The 18,987-nt window shown below is 40.2% G+C and overlaps 1 protein-coding gene across 3 annotated transcripts in view; it reads left to right on the forward strand.

Moving 5' to 3' along the window:
* adam19a (ADAM metallopeptidase domain 19a) overlaps positions 1-18,987 on the forward strand; it is a 243,658-nt gene that overhangs the window by 201,135 nt on the left and 23,536 nt on the right. For all 3 annotated transcript variants that reach the window (XR_008826671.1, XM_056369935.1, XM_056369934.1), the window contains exons 13-16: positions 4,078-4,167; positions 6,239-6,434; positions 10,058-10,166; positions 13,622-13,826. Coding sequence is in view for 2 of the 3 variants with exons in the window: in XM_056369935.1 (XP_056225910.1) it covers positions 4,078-4,167; positions 6,239-6,434; positions 10,058-10,166; positions 13,622-13,826 (600 nt within the window). In the remaining variant the exon portion in view is untranslated. The remainder of the gene's footprint in view (positions 1-4,077; positions 4,168-6,238; positions 6,435-10,057; positions 10,167-13,621; positions 13,827-18,987) is intronic.

The following is an 18,987-nucleotide window of genomic DNA, read 5'->3' on the forward strand; positions in this document are numbered from 1 at the left end:
CAGCCATCACTGCTCCTCACACCACGACTATTTTCTTTATCTTGCCTATGCTACCACAAACAACACCATCATCAACTCTGACAAAACACACTAGCAGATTAAGCAGATTCAGCAAACAAACTACCCTAAACAGTTGGAGAAAGTGGCGGCCATTTTGAATGAGGGAGGTAGAGTCAAGGAGAGATGCCTTTTGAGCTAAACTCTCCCCCGCCGGGTTAGGCTGTGCTCTACCCCCCCCCCCCCTACTTCCCCACTCTCCAAGACATCAAACAAACAAACAAACAATCAAACTCACCTAAACAGCCAAAGACACACTACAAACCAATTCAATACAAGCAAACAATACAGGCCACTTCACCTGGACTAACCGCATGGTCTCAAAGAGGCTCACACAGGCCACACCCCCACTTAAAAACACTTCCTCTTCCTGGATTTCTTCCTTGCTTCTCCTAAGAGTCTGTCTATCCTAAGTGCTCCCCCTGCTGGGCCCCCAGCTACCATTACTCCTTCTCATCCAAATCCACTGACTGGATCTTGCTGCCTCATCTGACATGTCCTTTACAATTTTCCTCACACTCTGTCCACCTGCTCCTAACTCCCTTACCAAAGAGACAACAGACCTTGCTACGAATCCTCTACATCCTACTTCCACTGGACAAATCCTAACTTTCCATCCTCGCTGCTCTGCTTCTGCCCCTAACTCTGCATACCTGAGCTTTTTCCTTTCATATGCTTCTTCAACTAAGGCCTCCCACGGAACAGTCAGCTCTATGAAATATACTTTCATTCTACTCCTAGACCACAAGACTATATCAGGCCTACCTGCATTTCCCAATCACAAGCACCTTCTAAGCTGCCTTGCCTTCTTGTTGTCTTACCAACTTTCTCTCCCTCTTGAACAAACTTGATTGCAACTTTCTTTGTTTTAGGTCCTCCTAAATTTGCCTGCCTCCGTAACTCTTCAATTCCTGCAGCTAAGCTTTTTAGAACCTGGTTATGTCGCCACGTATACCTGCCTTGCGACAGACTAACCTTACACCCTGACAGAATGTGCTTTAAAGTTGCAGTACCTGAACACAATGAACATAGTGGGTCTCCATTTACCCAGAGTTTTAGGTTCTGGGGAGTTGGCAGTACATCATAAGTTGCCCCTATCAAGAATCTAATACTACTTTCCTCCATGCTCCAGAGTTCTTTCCAGCTAAGCTTTTTCTTGTCTACACCTTCCCAATTCACCCACTGTCCCTGCTTAGCCTGGGCCACTGCCTTAGCACCCCTTAATAATTCCTCCTGTCTACGAACCTGCTCCACGACTAGCTTTCTCTTCTCCTTTGGACCTGCTCTACTCCACACCGGTTTGCTTGGGCCAAGCCCCAAGCCTCCCCGGCCTATTTGGACATTACCCACAATCTCTGTATGCCTAAGCGTTGCTTCTGCCTCCTGCACTGCGATTCTTGGATTCCACTTTCTCCCCTTGATTGGGTTTGGAACCACCTTACTAACTACCACATCTTTACTCCCAGATAACAGGAGCTCTGTCCTAACCTTGGTACATTTAAACTCCTCCACTAGACTAGTTACTGGGACCTGAAGTATGTCTTTCCCATACAGTGCCACTGTGCTTAAACATCTAGGAACACCTAGCCACTTCCTAATGTAAAAGCTAACTAATTTTTCAATTTTTTCTGCAGTGGATATTGGAATCTCATATACAGACAGTGGCCACATCAGCCTGGGAAATAACCCAAACTGCAGACACCACAGTTTCAACTTTCCTGGAAGCCCTGATTTATCTATTCTATCCAGTCCCTCAGCAACATCCTTCCGAAACTGCACTACCTGTTCTCCGTCATTCAAGTCTGCCTTGTACCACCTACCTCGACTCTTTACTGATTTTTCCCTAATTATTGGAATTTCCTCTTCATCTATTACAAACTTCCTATCACTTAACTTCCCTCTGCTTATTGAGATACTTCTAGACTTACTAGGCTTGATTTTCATACTAGCCCACTTTAAGTTTTTATTAAGTCTCTCAAGTACTCTTTTCATACATGGCACCGTTGTAGTTATCAACGTCATGTCATCCATGTAGGCCCTAATTGGTGTAAGGTGCATCCCAACCTGCCGCCTCTCTCCACCTACAACCCACTTGGAAGCTCTAATGATTACCTCCATCGCCATTGTGAATGCCAATGGAGAAATCGTACACCCTGCCATAATGCCTATTTCTAGCCTCTGCCATCCTGTTGTGAAGCCTGCTGTGCTTAAGCACAGCCTAATATCTTGGAAATACAATTTTACTAAATTAACCACTACTCCAGGCACTTTAAAATAATCAAATGCCTCCCAAATAAGGCTATGTGGCACTGAACCAAACGCATTTGCTAAATCCAAAAATATGACATTCAAGTCTCTTTTCTCTGTCTTGGCTGCCTGAATCTGATGCCAAATCATGCTAGTGTGCTCTAAACATCCTGCGAACCCTGGTATTCCTGCCTTCTGTACTGCAGTATCAATTAAGCTATTCCTTTCTAAATAACTAGTTAATCTCTGTGCGACTACGCTAAAGAAGATCTTCCCCTCTACATTTAGGAGAGAGATCATTCGAAACTGACTCAGGTCTGAGGATTCCTTCTCCTTTGGGATAAAAACACCTCCTGCCCTACGCCATGCTCTGGGAATAACCTGTTTCTCCCAAACTATTCTTAATTGCCTCCACAAAAACTTTAGGATATCAGGTGCGCTTTTATAAACCCGGTAGGGGACTCCATTTGGCCCTGGGGCCGAAGAAGCCTTTGCACGCCTGACTATCTCCTCAACCTCCTTCCACCTGGGTGGTCTAACATCCATCTCATGATCTATCTTTCCTACTGGCGGCATGTCAGGTGGAAGGCCTATTACTCTATTCTGCTCAAAATCTGAATATGTGTTTCTTAGATATTTTTCTACTTCTAACTTTGTTGCCTTAAGCTGCCCTCCCTTTTCCTGGTTAAACAATCCTTTAGCAAACTTGTAAGGGTCCCTGTAAAACGCTGTCCTTACATACTCTTTATTCTTTCTCTTTTTCCTAAGATATTCAGCCCTTCTAAGTACTGCTAGTCTGCCTCTCAAATCTTCTTGCAACACATTAATTCCCCCCCTCTCTTCCTCTGTTGCCCTTTTCCACTGTTTTCTTAATTGTCTTCTTTCCTTAACTAATTTCTCCATTTCCCTTTGCCGTCTAGACTTAACTAACTGTGCTCTTTCAACCCTCTTTCTGTCTTGCACCCCAAATCTTTCTGCACCATAGGAGTAAATTATATCCCCCATCTTCTCTAGTCTATCGCTTGCATTTCCTCTTAGTCTGCTTAAAATTGCTGACAATTGCTGACTTAATCATGGTAACGTTTAATTGGTCGCGTGTCAATGACATCATATCCTCTATGATCAAGTAAAACAGCTTTTTGGATGTTTCTACTGGTTTGAATCCCCTGGTGTGTTTGTTATGGAGAGGAGGACACCTCTGTAGCTAATTCAGCTGCTGGTAAAAACCTGCTGAACGTCTGGTTCATAAATTATCAGAGAAACAATCAAAACAAAGGTTAGCATCAGTGTCAGCTCCAACTCTTCCCTGAGTCTCAGTCCTCCATACAGCGTTGGTCAAACACTGACTTTGAATGCGAAACTGCTTTATTCAGTGTTTTTAATGGTTATAATCACTGGGTCTGTTTGATTTCCTGAACCACTGACACTGAAGGAAACCAAACCTGGAGGAGCGTACAGCAAAAACTCCCATGATCCCATGCTACTGCATGACGTACATGATGTCACCCAATGCCATCTTTTGTTATTGTTTTGATTGAGAGACCCCTAGAGGCAGAAGTTACAGGCTGCGCGGTAAATGGAAAGTTGGAAAAGTGACTTTTTCTTTTTCACTTGACAATTAATGAATGAAAAAGTGAAGACATTTTCATAAACTGGCTTCACAAAGGCTTATTATATGATGATATGTAAACCGTTAGTAAATGCTTAGTTAACATTAACTAGGATTGAATATATATATCAATATAACGGGTTTGTTTGTGTGTCTGTTTCCAGGAATGCACCAATGGCTGCTGCAATGCCAATAACTGCACCTTGAAGGAGGAGGCTCAGTGCGCCCATGGAGTATGCTGTGAGGGCTGCAAAGTAAGACACACACACACACACACACACACACACACACACACACACACACACACACATACAGGCCAGCAGAATAACAGAAAAGGGAGCTCACCTTGTTTGCAGTAGTATCTCATTATCATTAGTTCACTGTCAGTCATCATGTCAATGTGATGGTATACTGTACCCAGAGCATGTCAGCTCCCATCACAGCGGGGCTCGCCGTCTTCACATCACACCAGCACGTTTCATCTCTGCTCTCATCTCACTGTTCAAATGCAAATCATGACACCCCATTGTAACACACAGCAGTGAGCCCAAACTATATTGAGCTTTAGCCTGACAGCAGAGACGATCACTGAGGAAGGCAATAACCTGTTTCTGTGTGCTGTCTGCAGACGAGGAGCTACAACTCCTTTTTGTTTGTGTTACTGCCATCGCAGTATTGCTTATCTTTCAGTACAGATTTCTCCTCGAACTTTACATGATACCAAACAGCAGACAGACACAGCCAGAGAGCAGCTTGTGGACACAGTGGAGCATTTTGCAGCTAAAGAGGAGCTGGTATGCTCTGTATTACGACAATAACATGTACAGTGTTTAGCCGAGTTTCCAGGTTTTTAAGAACGCACCATTACCCGCAAATTAAAATACACCACTGTAGATGTTCGAAATTGAAGATCTTCACGGCAATTTAAAGGTCCCATATAGTATAATGTGAGATTTCCATGTTTTTGTTGATTATAAAGCCGGTCTAGGTTCTATATTAAAGCTCCATATTTACCTCTTCTCCTGTGTTTTATTTGAAGTGTTGATCCACAGGAAGATATATTTGTGGTTTTAAGAACCAAAAACCATCTCAATGTAGTTTTACATCTCCTCTTTCAGGCTTCTCTATGGACCTGTAGAAACAACAGGTCGGTGAGCCAATCAGAAGAGAGGAGTCTCAGAGCCCCTCTTCTGATTGGCTTACTGTTTTCTGAGTGATACAAAAAAATATAGCAGATTTCAGATAAACACAACTAAATCAACTAAATCCTGCGAGGTTGGAAGGTCAATATAGTATAAAGGTAGATGTCCATGTGTTGTTTGATTATGAAGCAGGTCTAAGGTTCTATATTAATACTGTGAAAGTATCAACGCGCTCAGTCCACAGAGAAATGCACACGGCCTGTATTCAGCAACTGAGCCTTAAAACTAGCTGACAGGACATCTGGAACTTTGTGATGTCACAACAAAGCAGTCACCAACCATTAAAGACTTCTCTCTTCTTATTGGCTCACTGACCTGTTGTTACTCTCTAGTAACAACTAGAGAGAAACCTGAGAGAGGAGATGTAAAACTACATTGAGATGGTTTTTGGTTCTTAAAACCACAAATATATCTTATTATGGATCAACACTTCAAGTAAAACACAGGAGAAGAAGAAAATATGGAACTTTGAAATAAAGTTCTTCAGGTTTGAACAAAGCTTCACAACATGAGCTTTTAACAACGTAAACACCTGCCCCCAAACATAGTTTAACACAACATGTTCAGAGGTGGAAGTATCGAGTTACATTTACCTCATTACTCTAGCAAAGTTGTTTCTATTGAGTCAGGATTCATTCATTTCACTCTTACTTAAGTATTTCTAACTCAAGTATTTTAATTCTCTATATTTAAAGTCGAAACCATTGCTGAGTAGAAACAAAAGTCACTTTGTAAGAACATATAAAATGAAGAGTCAAATCAGCAGCTGCAGCAGAGGAAGAAGCTGTTGATTGGATGTATCACCTGCCAACCACAGCAAGTATCCCAAATGAGACACACCTGCCTTGTTGCGTGACCAACAGCTGTGACTTTTACCTTCATGTCCACTGCCAGCGAGGTGTGCACCACCTTTCAGGACTAATGATAGTAGCCTAAAGATGTTCTTTAACTTAATAGTTTTATCATATTGATTGATTTATAATATTAATATCACCAGTGATATTTTTACAGCTACTGTACATTCTGGTCTGCCTGTAAGAAAGGGTTCGCCGTGTATCTTGTTTCAGATGAATTATGCTCACCCCTCCCTTCCATCTCATTGCTTGCTCTCTGTCTGTGCCAGTTGAAGCAGGCAGGTACCATGTGCCGGGGGCCAGCAGGGGCGTGTGATCTGCCAGAGTACTGCACGGGGGCCTCTCCTTACTGTCCTGCCAATGTCTACCTGCTGGATGGCTCCTCCTGTCAGTACGGGCTGGCTTACTGCTACAACGGCATGTGCCTCACCCACGAACAGCAGTGCCTGCAGCTGTGGGGCTACGGTAATGAGCACAGTCTATGACCACACATTACACACAATACACTGAAGCCACTCACTCAATGTTCCGGGGATAAACCTAAACCTGAACTCAGAACAGTGTTCAGTCTTTGTTTAAAGACTCTAAATAGAGGTGTTTACCAGTGGAGGTTTTGAATGGCAGTGCACTTACTTTAAAGCACCAATATCCAATAATGCTGTTTAAAACTGCTTTAAGCAACAGAACAACTGCCAACAGTATTTATACTTAACTGTTGATCAATATAATCAAAACCATGAGCTGAGACTGTCAAGGTGAACTCCCATCAAAACCGTGTTCTGATTCCTTTTCTCTCCCAGATGTGAGAGCCTCTGTTTGTGCAGTAGCACAATGGATAAAAGCAACATGGTGACTTTAAATGTGCATCGTCATCTTACTTTATTATTCTGCTTTTTTGTTGCAAAGACTAAAAACAGTGCTCCTCAGTTCGATGCCACTGTTAGAGGAGAACTGTGATTTTTTTTAGAAAAAGAGTTCTGATACTATTGTGAGAACTAGTGTTGATTTTTTTCAACTTTTGTCCTGAGATCAAAAGTCCATATTAGTTTAAGTCACATTCAGTCAACCTCTTTTTTTCTTTAAAAATGTCTTTATTCAGTTTTTATGGATTTTTTCTAGACATTTTGTCTTGATGAGAAATCACCTGTAGTTGTGGGGTAATAACACATAATGTTAGACCTCTGCCTTTTGTCACGCTGTTGGCTTAAGTCAGTGATTCTCAAACTTTTTCAGTAGAAGGACTTAACTAGAGCTGCAGAATTAATCAAACTATAATCAAAATCTCAGTATGGCCAAGGTCAATATCCAAATCACAGGAGCTGCAATTTTTTGATAAAGGTAAAATATGTCACAACATTATTGTAATGTTATTGTAATTGTAATTGATGTATTGATATGTAAAAGAACATGTTTGTTGGTACAAGACCAACAAAAATCACATCATCAATATTTTAATAAATTTTTTTCAGTGAAAGTGAAATGCAAAACTGACCATTCCAACTGAAATTTCAACTTATTGCAGTCGCAATATATGTAGTTTTTGAATATCATTCAGCCCTAGACTTAACCATTAAACTAAAACTCTAACACCACCTAAGTCCCCAAACATCCCCAAAACCAACAATGCTACTACTTCAGTATTACTGTGGCGAGCTTGTACAGAAGAGTGTCACCATGGGTCTCAGTTGAGATGACGACATTACTATTAAAACTCAACATTTGCCTGTCGTGTCTGTTGTGTTGGAGGTCTAATTAGATTTTCTTTTAATTTATCTGGTCTTAATCCTCCGCTCCATGATCTTGTCCGTTGTCAGTGTTTGATAGTTAACAGGCTGGTAACTGGTAAAAGTGAGATCAGTCCCAGGGCAGCTAACCCTTCAGCCACATTTCCTTTCAAATGTCACACTGATCATTTTTTACATAAATTGTAAAACATAAACTGTAAACTATCGACTGTCACAAAACAATTGGATACAGTGACATCCAACAACACTGTAAAACAACCAATTGAAATAATAATGTTTGAATTTATATATGAGTTGATTTAATATTGAAAACAACACATATAAAATACTCACTACCAGGCTTTGTGGTCACTCACAAACAGTTTGAGAAACACTAAATTTCAAACATGAGATTTTAACAAATTTACTCAGCACCACTGGTCTTTGAGGCAGGTTTAAGTTAATGAAAGTTAAAAAGAAACATGCCATTATTCACCATCTTGTCCTTAACACCAGCTCAGTTTCAGTGTGGCACCTTCAGGTGTATTTTTTAGGTTTACAGTGTTCTGGACTTTTGTCCTGACAATATTGTTACTACACACTCTGCAATGTTATATTTAAAGTGGATACAAATGTTTTCTGACTAAGCCCCACTGTTGCCAACATCTCACCTATCTCACATTGGTCAGGCTCCTGCAGCCATAGAGGGCAGCTTGTTCTAGTCTTCAGCAAACATAAATATAACAAATTATCAGAATAAAATAATTAGTAAACTAAACTTATTTTATTCTCAAAGTAAAATTCCAGATCTACTCTCATAATATTTCAGCTTTGTCAGCTTCCCAATACTCCATCATACTTTTCAACTCAGATTGCGCTGGATCAGTCTTTGTCACTTGTTTCTGTGTCCTGTAAGACTCTGATGTATTTGGACATTTTCACTGAATAGCAAGTTAATTCTTCAGTAGATCTCCACGACAGTGTCCTTTGTAGTTACCAGAGTTATCATGTGAAAATGTCATACATATATATATATATATATATATATATATATATATACATATACATACATATATATATATATATATTTTGTGGCATCACAAGGGGACAGGTAGTAGAAGGACGCTACATTCCCATACAGGAGCAGCTGCCACATCACAAAATGGCCACCGGGGCAACGACTACCTCTCCTAGAATGCAGCTGTTCCATCCTAAAATGGCCGCCACTCCAACTCTCAGAGTGCCTCACCGCTAAGACAGGTGCAGGTGCTTGAGCCACCTGGTTGCAGCAGGACTGAAAAACATGTGGAGCAGAACAAAGAAGGTAGGGGGGACAGAAAGCACAGGGCTGGAAGGAGCAGGATTGAAACCACACCGCAAAGGATTGTGAAAGGACACACCTTTAAGAAAGTGTTGACTATGTTGTATGTTGGACTTTTATTGGAAATTCTGTTCAGGTTAAAATCGCTCTTCCCTCCGAAACAGCTACACTGCAACTCAGTTGGCAGTTTATTACGAAAGCTTATGTTGATTCAACTTTTGGTCATTTTGCAAGTTTGTGATGCTGTCTAAATGTTTTTGTCATAATTAATCTACTCTCATTGATATCAATGAGCCCTACCTGCACGAAGAGGATTTATCACACTACTGTTGTATTAGAATATTAACTGGTAGCTAAGTATATTTCAATCAGGAGAGAGTGAACAAACATTTTTTAACTGCCAAGTGCACAAACACAAAACAAAAGTGAGGGATCAGAGCATCTTTGGTGATAAGTATCATATTTGAAAAGGGGCTGAAGCTTTGTGTAGTGTGGGAAGCCCTGTGGGGTCTAGACACTGGTGGTGATGGGAAGGTGAGAACGCTGAAGATCTGGATGAGATGAGGAGTGGACTCAGCAGATACTGAAGAACTGGTTTCAGGTTATTGCTGCCAAAGGATCAGTGATTAAATCCAAGGGTTCACTTGGGTTCCTGTCCTTATCCTGAGGTCACCATGTTTTAGCTCTGCTGAAACTCCACTGTGGGGAACACACAGCTGACTCCTGATTGGATGAAATTGATATTGATCTGACTGGCTTTAACACCAAATGTGTTTCTCAAAAAACTATTCCTGCCACACGTCTCTCACTGTCTCTGAGCTGAATGAGGGTCTACACTGTGGTCACCTTCATCCTCTCTGCAGCAGACAGGAAGGTGGCTGAGACTAGCATTAGCTGTGTCTATGTCTGTTGCCAAGAGCTTCGTGAGTCAGAACGCTGCCATTTGTTGTCTGTGAAGGAGATCATTACTGACATTGTTAGCAACAGCAGGACAAGTACACGGCCTGAGTCCAGAGGGCTGATGGAGTATGTTGTGTTTTCAGGAGCTCGACCGGCCCATGACGCCTGTTTCGAAGACGTCAACGCAGCAGGAAATGCCTTTGGAAACTGTGGGAAAGATGAACACGGCAACTACATGAAGTGTGAGAAAAGGTAAGATATACTGGTGACACATGAAAAACATGGTTGCTTGATATATGGGTCGATACCAGGACAGGTAATAGGGATTCTAGACATCTGCCAGGAGAAGAAAAATACATGAAAAATTTGTGATACCAAAAATAAAGATAGTCACAATAAGTCAAAATAATGAGGCACCAAGTTACATTTTAAGTTGACATTATGTAAACTTATATATATATATAAAAATATAATAATTCATTTTGTTTTTCTTATATTTAACATTTCTTTCTTTCTTTCAACATCCAACTACATTTCACCATATCAGAAAACACTCATTTCCTCCTGTGGTTTCTGCCTTTTCCTTACTATAATAAAAGTTCCAATCAATAATCTGACTCTGTAATTATGCGTGGGCATCTTTCACCCTTCATTCAAATTGAGAGACTAGTGAAAATCAACAACTCTAAGGGCAAACAAACAACGTTTTACCATAAATTGAACCTTTCATTCAACCGTAATATTTACAATATTTTTAAGACCCTGAAAATAAAGTATTTAAATTTAACAAAAACAGCAGAAATTCAGCCGTGGTTTGAAATAAGAAAACTCCTGCTAACTTCAGTAGAACAAAATAGGTGGTAGAAATAAAAGCAAAACAAGAGTTAACATTGGCACTGGAGTTTGATGCTGAACTCATGTTTCTTCTAGACTGGTACAGTAAGTAAACAGCTGTTAATGCTAACGTTAGCTATAGCAATAGCAAAGCTCACAAATACTTCCTTTTAATGTTAGCTTGTTAAATCTACCTTTCTCTCTCCTTTCTTTCCTTTTTCTCTTCCTTCTCTTCTCTCACCGCAGCTGTGTCTCCACTTAATTCATCATTTCGAATTAAAAGCCTTCTGCAGAGTCATGTAATTGCAACTTCATAATATTGCAGCAGTGGCAATAATTTAGCCAAATGTATATCAGGGAAGCACTGATAATGCCTGAAATGACTGAGTAATGAGACAGCTATTTCTCATGGAATAACCACCTGCTCTTCAGAGCTTTTTAGCCTCTTTCAGCTCATTGTTTTGGTTTTACAGCCCTCAAGTTTAATGTTTTGGTTAGCTGTCATTGCTCTCATCATCAGCCTTGTTTTCCAGAAGCAGGAAGCTGTTTCCAGTAAAACTTATATATCAATTGTACACTACCTGCTGAGCACCAGGCAGCAGAGAGACACAGTTAGAGGCTAGCTAGTGGAGTGTTTAGTAGCTAAAAAGATATTTTTCTCAGGAGTTGGTGTAGACAAAAACAAAGCTACAAGGAGAGAAAATACTGGACTTAGAGTCACCAGGTAGACACAAACAGGAATCCAAATCAATGCTAATGTTGCATCGTACATTCTCCTGGATGTTGGTAAGCTTGTATTCTGTTATGTTTTTTCAGCTTGTTCTGCTGCCCCAGCATGTACACAAAATAAAAAAATGCAACTTTTATGAAACAATAATGAAAGTCCTGGTTTCTCACTATCACAGTTCAGTCATGTAGTCGTCACATGAGCACACACACAGACCAGGCCCTCTGTACACCATCAACACAACTCAGAGACAGCTTCCATGGAACAGGGCCAGAGCTAATTAATGGAGTCAATTAAGCGATTTAGTTATGTAAATGAGTTTGTGGATTACGGTGGCTGACGGCTGCCTCATATGATCCACCACTACCCAAATCCATTATAAACTCCCACAGGAGTCATGAGTGTTTTCTGGCCTCAGTGAGTCACAGAACTGATTAGATATCTGGCTATTATTAAGATGTGAATAATCTACACACAGCTGTGTATCTGTCCATCACTCTGTAATCCTCTTCACTTGTTTTTCTCATGACACACTGTGTGTGTGTGTGTGTGTGTGTGTGTGTGTACCAATCGAAGCTGCATGTTAATCACGAAGATATAGATGTTGACAAAAAAATTCTGTATGACTCTTTCCTCCCTCCAACGGTGCTGTGGACATACAGTAATTCAAAGGTCTCACAGTTCTCCAACTGAGAGTGGATGTATGAGGGATCACATATGGATATTCAGATTTTATATCTTCTATTTGTCAGTAGTTGTAGAATTAATTATATTTGGTACATCATGATGGGGGAATTGAAAATTCAGTCTGTCCATTCTCCATTACACTGAAGATCCACATTTTTAAAAAAGTCTTACAATATATACTGTAGGTTTAATTAAAAGAAAAGTCATTCATTTTCTAAAACAGCTGGTCAGTTTTATCAAATGTTACTCAATCAGGAACAGGAAATACAGTGGAAGCCACTTACATGGATCATAAAGTTTTCCATAATCTGAGTTGGTGGGAACATGTAGCAGAAGAGGCCCCCAGAATGGAGCCTTGGGGAACTCCACATGTCATTTTTATCTGCTCAGATGTGTAATTGCCTATTCAGACAAAGTAGTCCCTGCCCTGTGAGTAGGATTCAAACCAGTTTAGTACCAAGCCAGAAAGTTCCAGTGATATGTTGCTGTTGACGGTGTCGAATTTAGCTCCGAGATCCAGTAATACTAAGACTGAAATTCTAGTCTTCCTATAATTGTTCACTAGTGATGTGTTTAGATGGTTCTGTCTTGGCAGGAATGATCTGTAGTTGTGGATAATTGGTATGTCTGACTGAGCTGCTCTGGTTATCTACTGCTGCTCAAGAACTTCAGGGAAGAGGAGGAGTGCTTCCAATACACTGAGCCTTGCCTCCATTTCAGCAAATAAACTACTTTCATTACATGTATCATTATTTCTAAAGGAAGCAGAGGAATAACTAAACATAAGACACACCGAGCAGGAGGGAGGGAGAGAGAGAGGTTATCGGCAACAAGGCTTCATACTAACCTCTCTGACCAACTCTACTTATCAAACAGAGGGAGTTAGACATAAAGATATACAGATATAAAATCAGGATTTGACCATAGTAACAGACATATACCAGATTTAGACCTAGTCTTTGATTTCGCTTGATGATGACAATTTTCAGGGCCTGTGGGTACACACCTGAGATTAACAAAAAGCTTATTGGCAGCATAACATGGCATCAGGAGGAGGATTTCAGCTGTTGTGTAACGTCCTCCAAGTTTTTCGGTTGAAAGGATCAAACTGTGTCATGCTACCTCTATATATTTGAAATGGACACGGGGGCAGATAGTGTCACATTTTGAGAAAAGACTGAACCCAAATGCAGGTATGTAGGTGGAATGAAAGGACTTGACTGAATCAAAGAGTACAAGGAACACAGGAGTAAGGGCACAAGGAAACATAGAGAATCCAAAAGAAGTTCCACAGGGTAAAGCAGGCAATCCAAAAAGAGTATTCTCTGAGAAACACAAGGGAACTGAACCTGGAGCTTTAATTTGTCTGATCAAGCAGAGTTGCTAAAAATGAACATGGAGCTCTGTTGACTTCAGAAGTAAAGGCTAAATGTCTGTTTGTATGTTTATCTTTGCCCAGAGATGCCAAGTGCGGTAAGATCCAGTGCCACAGTGCTGCCAAGAAGCCTAAAGGCACCAATGCTGTTTCCATTGACACCACCATCAAGACGGACGGCATCGAGGTTAAGTGCCGTGGCACCTACGTCTACAGCACCCAGGACGGCCAGGGTGACCTGCCTGACCCCGGCCTCGTCATGACTGGCACCAAGTGTGGAGAGGGAAAGGTTGGTCCACAGCAGACTGATTAATACAGTTGTTATGTCATATTTAAAAAAACAAGTTTTAATTTAACAGTCCAAAGGTCTATAATGAACAGTATTTCCTGTGGAGTGTCCATAAGGTTAACAGGTTTTTGATCAACACCAACACTTGGCTACCTGCAAAGACCTGCACACCTGCCTGGTGTTTTAAAGTGACCTACAACAGAACAAGGAGCAGGGAGAAGGAAACTGACTGCACTGCACAAAGGACACAAAGGATTTAACCTCCTAGGACCTGGCGTCCACATATGTGGACCTCACATTTTGGGTTCTCTAGACCACAATACTAACTTTTTCTCAACAAGGGCCTGGTGACCACATATGAGGATATTATACTGCCACTCAGTAATCGAAATTTAAAACTAATGTCCTCATATGTGGACATCATTTTTCTCAAGTCCCAATCAGCCTAAATAGCAAAGAGAAATTAAAAATGCACGCCATGCAAGAGTTCGGGTCTTAGGAGGTTAAAGCTTTGGTCTACAGGGTTTCTACCCCTCTATCTGAACACAGGTGTCAGACATCTTCACCTTTTATTTTTTACTGTGGTTCTGTTTTTGTAGGTTCCTATAACTCAGGGGTAAGGAGACAGTCAAGGTTTCTGTTGAAGTAAAGTGTTTTCATGCACTGTGTAATGTTCTGACATGTGTAGCATTATAATGTGAACTAGCTGGGGCCATGGGTCCAGGTTGCCAGAATATCTGGGTACTCTGAGTTCCAAGGCTAATTAATGGTTAATTGAATCTTCTGGCTTTTATTAGCAAAGAGAAGCACACAAAACATCCAGGCCTCTGGCAGGCCCCAGCAGCACATTACATCAGCTGTGGCTTCACTGTCTTCATGTAATGTTCTATTATCAGATCAGACCGATATCTAACAGGGTCCAACAAATACGGAAGCAGAGAAAGGCCAAACTCGCAAATATTTTTAGAAAATATTTTTAGAAAATTCTTTCTTTATCCCAAGATAAGATATTATCAGGAGACTCACTAAGTCGTGAGCAACACACACTCCAGATAATGTGCAACTCTCTTGCATCATTCGGTAACCATGGAGACAGTGTGATTTCTGCCAGAGTTAGCCTTTGATTGAAATATTCTCTGATGCGTAGATCAATGCATGGTCCTGACATTTTCACTTTACAGCACTAGAAGTTGCCATCTGCATACTGGCTTGGCACATCTGATCTCTGATTAACAAAGTCATTATAATGAGAAAACAAGCTTTGTTATCTCCAGATAACGGGATAATTATCTCAATATCTTTGGATAACAACAAATTGTTTTCTCCTGATAATATCTCGCTATCTTGGGATAACAAAAATGGGATTAGGCATGACTCAGTGTATGAGGTTCAGTCAAAATCATTTTCTCCAGATAATATCTTGTTATCTCAGTTTAACAAGTTTTTTTATTTTGAGATAACAGGATAGAAAAAATATTTGCGAGTATGGCCTTTCTCAGCTTCCATAAACAAAGACCTGGAGTTTTTCACTCTCTACTGGATTCTTGCAGGTCTGATTGAACAAACTGTAAAAATGAAACAGAGTAGTAGTAGTAGTCTATACCAGCGGTTTTCAAAGTATAAGGCGTGCCTCCCTGGGGGGATGCCAGAGAATGTCAGGGGAAGTGCAGCGTGAGAAAAAATATAGAAAATATAACTATAAACATTTGGTTAGTTAAAGTCAGTTATGCATGTGGCAAAATGGATCGATTTTTAGTAGCACTGTTATTTTAAGGAGGCATTATCAAGACAGTAATATTTGCCAACATAGGCAGGCGCACAACACACATACACTATACTTGTTATTCACAGGCAGAGTGAGCTGAGAATGAGCTTCAGATGTTCGGATAAGTCAAGTGAAACAGGACAATACAGCCTCAGAAGCTCGGAGCTTCTTTGTGACATATTGTGTTTTGTACAACGTTAAAAGATATCCATTACACACAAGACACTGCAGTGAAGTGTTTTTTTGTACTACCCGGTAAATCACCTAAAGGTGCAGATCCATAATGAACTGCAGATTTATTCACTCATCATATAAGCCTCATATAAAATATGTCTAACGTATTTTGTGCCGTTACTTCTTTGTAGATTTCTCTTCAGCACACTGATTCACACAGCCCTTCCTTGCCCCTCAGCCATACAATAAGGAAGCAAAATCAGTTTTTTATATGGAAAGGATTTACACATGTTGAGACAGTGATATGTAAAGCAGCACTGTGACTAGTGCGATGTGAAGACTTCAACTGTTGACCTAATTACATTGATGTGTTCCGTACTTATTTGACTTAAGTAAAATTGCGCAAAAAAGGCTTGACAATGTATTGTTCTATTCAAAAGACGTTTAAAAACTGTAGATAAAGATGATGAAAATGTCGTAAAAAGATGTTAAAAAAACAATTAAGACATACATTGTAGCAAGGAAACTCCTGGTCTATACTATACTACTGATACTACTACTTTATATGAAGCTGATCAATTTACAAACTCTGCTAGGTATTAGTTAGCTAGCTAGTAGCTAGCATCTAACAACTTTAACTGCTTTGGTTCACTGTCACTGCAGCTATTTTAAGTAAAAAAGCTGTGATTAACTCAAAGCAGAGTGATAAACACTATCTATAGGCTTGGGCCAATACTTTATAATATTGAAGATGTTTCTTGCCATATCTTATATTTTTCATGATATCAAGTAAAAACATTTTCTGCAGTTTTACAGTTTTTCACAGTCTGTCCTGCTGTAGAGTCCAACCGTCATTTCACTGCTTTGCTTACTGTACATTTTACATTGGCATGTGACAAAAAGCTGTTTAATAGCAGCATCACTTACCTGAAAAAAAGTGCTTCAGAGAAAAATAAAACCAGATAGTGTATGTATATAAATAAATAAATAAATAAATAAAAACACATATGTAAAAGGATCTGGGAGTAAGTGAAGACAGGCAATATGAATGTAAAAAGAATAATTAAGCAATATCACAAGAGGGAGTGATGTTGTACTGAATTGCACAGCTGTGATTTGGTCGTACAAGGGCCTGCAGCCTCATACCATATTAGGTAACAATAATAAGCAACAACAGATTAGGATTTGTTCATCAATTATTTGGCTACACCAACACAAATAGTTCTGAAACTGGACTGGTACTTTTGGTACTGGAAATATGTTAATCTTTGCAAAGTTTGTTACATTCTAAGATAGATATCGAAAGTTAATGTAACACTAATTAACGTTTAATAGAGCACCTGTAGTGGAATGATACATGTATTTAAAAGTCCCAGTGCTGTTGTACAGCACTCATGGAATGTATGATTGTACCTGTACAAACATGAATCTAAATGAATGCTAACGTTGCTCTTTGTCTGCTAGATGTGTAAATAACCATGTCAACCTTTAAGGTTCATGTTTTGTTTACAGCTTGTTATGCTGTCTTTAACTTGGAAAAAAATAGTTGTCAGTGCTCTACTAATATTCTGCTGAATAATTGAACAGCACACTGTTTCTCATCTATCTCACTGGGCTGTGATTCAGATGCTAAGTGGACTAAAGTAAACCCACCTACACACACACACACACACACACACACACACACACACACACACACACACACACACACACACACACACACACAAATCCTACAAAATAAGAGCTGAGTTAATATGTGCATCGGCGTAATATCTGCATCTCCCTTCACTTTACCAGTAAATTCTATTTCTCCATCCATCTCTATTGCTTTCCCTCTGCAGCTCATTCCAGCCTCTTGAATTCCATCTCAGCTATTGTGTGGGCCACGCTGAAAGGACTGAATAGTGCTGCATGAGTAATATATTATAAATAGGCAGCAGAGAATATTGTCTGCCATCCAGCCTGATGAATTTTGAGTCATCATATTGAACTGGCCTTTTCTCAGCAATTCACATGTGGCACAAAGCTGTTGCTTCTAATCACACAGTCACACATTCACCTACACTAAATTAATTTGCCCTGCTAACAATAGGAAAGCAGCAACAAGAGGAGGGCAGGATATACAGCACCAATGCAAATACTAATATCAGCACTAATACAGCTCAGTGATGGAGTGTTATATAAAAATGCTTAAAGTCTTGTTATGAGGTTAAATTGGGTGTTTTTGGCTGGACTGCAAGAGCAGGACCAGCCCTATAATCCAGAATGTTACTGACTGACTGATTCAGATCTGGACAGTGTATGGATGATAACCAGGGGCTTAGGCCTACACTTCTTGTTATGGGTAATCTAACAAGCCACTCTGGTTTCCTGGCTGCTCGGGAATTGCAGGGAAGAGGAGGAGCACTTCCAATACACTGAGCCTTGCCTCCAGTAGATATAGCTCTAATCACAGCTCTGTTTTTGTCTTTAATTTATGTGTTTGAGGATTTTGTCAGACATCACAGTTCTAAAATCAGGATAATTATAATGATAACTTTATTTATAGAGCACCCTTAAAAACATACACAATTACAAAGTGCTTTGACAACAAAGCAAAAGCTGTAACAGGCCAGAAGTTCAGGAGACAACATAACAACAATATAACAGAAAGGCGGACAGTGAGGCCAGAGAAAAACTAAATAAACAATATAAATTAAAACTGGAGAGAGTAGATGCAGTAAAAGAAAAAGGAGGATCTGGGAACGCGAGCTGGCTCATATGGGGTTAACATTTCAGTTGTGTAGCTCAGGGGCTTTAGAAGTGATCAGTAAAATCCTAATCAATTCTAACACAGACAGAGAGCTAATGAGCAGAAGCTTCTTCCCACAGCTGAAATGCAAAAGAAGGAGCTTTAGCCTCTTTTTACCTGATCAGAGTCTCTGGTCCCAGATCAGTGTCAGTAACTCAGCCTCTTCACCACTGACTTCACTCCCACCCACTCCCAAACTGCCATGACTCACAAAGCTCCTGAGAAAGTGACACATTTCTCCAACATTAATGTAAACAGTTATGAAAATGAGTATTAAATCAGACCAAATGTGTTTTGGTAAAAGCAGCTCAATAAAACATTGTTACAAGCTGTAAAAGCCGCTCTGTAAATGCAGTGATTTAGAACAGGATACTGATGCTGCTTGGCCCGTCTCCTCAGGCAGACAGGTTGTTCCAAAGCCCAAGGGCACT

The sequence above is a fragment of the Seriola aureovittata genome, chromosome 23 (genome assembly GCF_021018895.1).
Source record: "Seriola aureovittata isolate HTS-2021-v1 ecotype China chromosome 23, ASM2101889v1, whole genome shotgun sequence".
Classification (NCBI taxonomy): Eukaryota; Metazoa; Chordata; class Actinopteri; order Carangiformes; family Carangidae; genus Seriola; species Seriola aureovittata.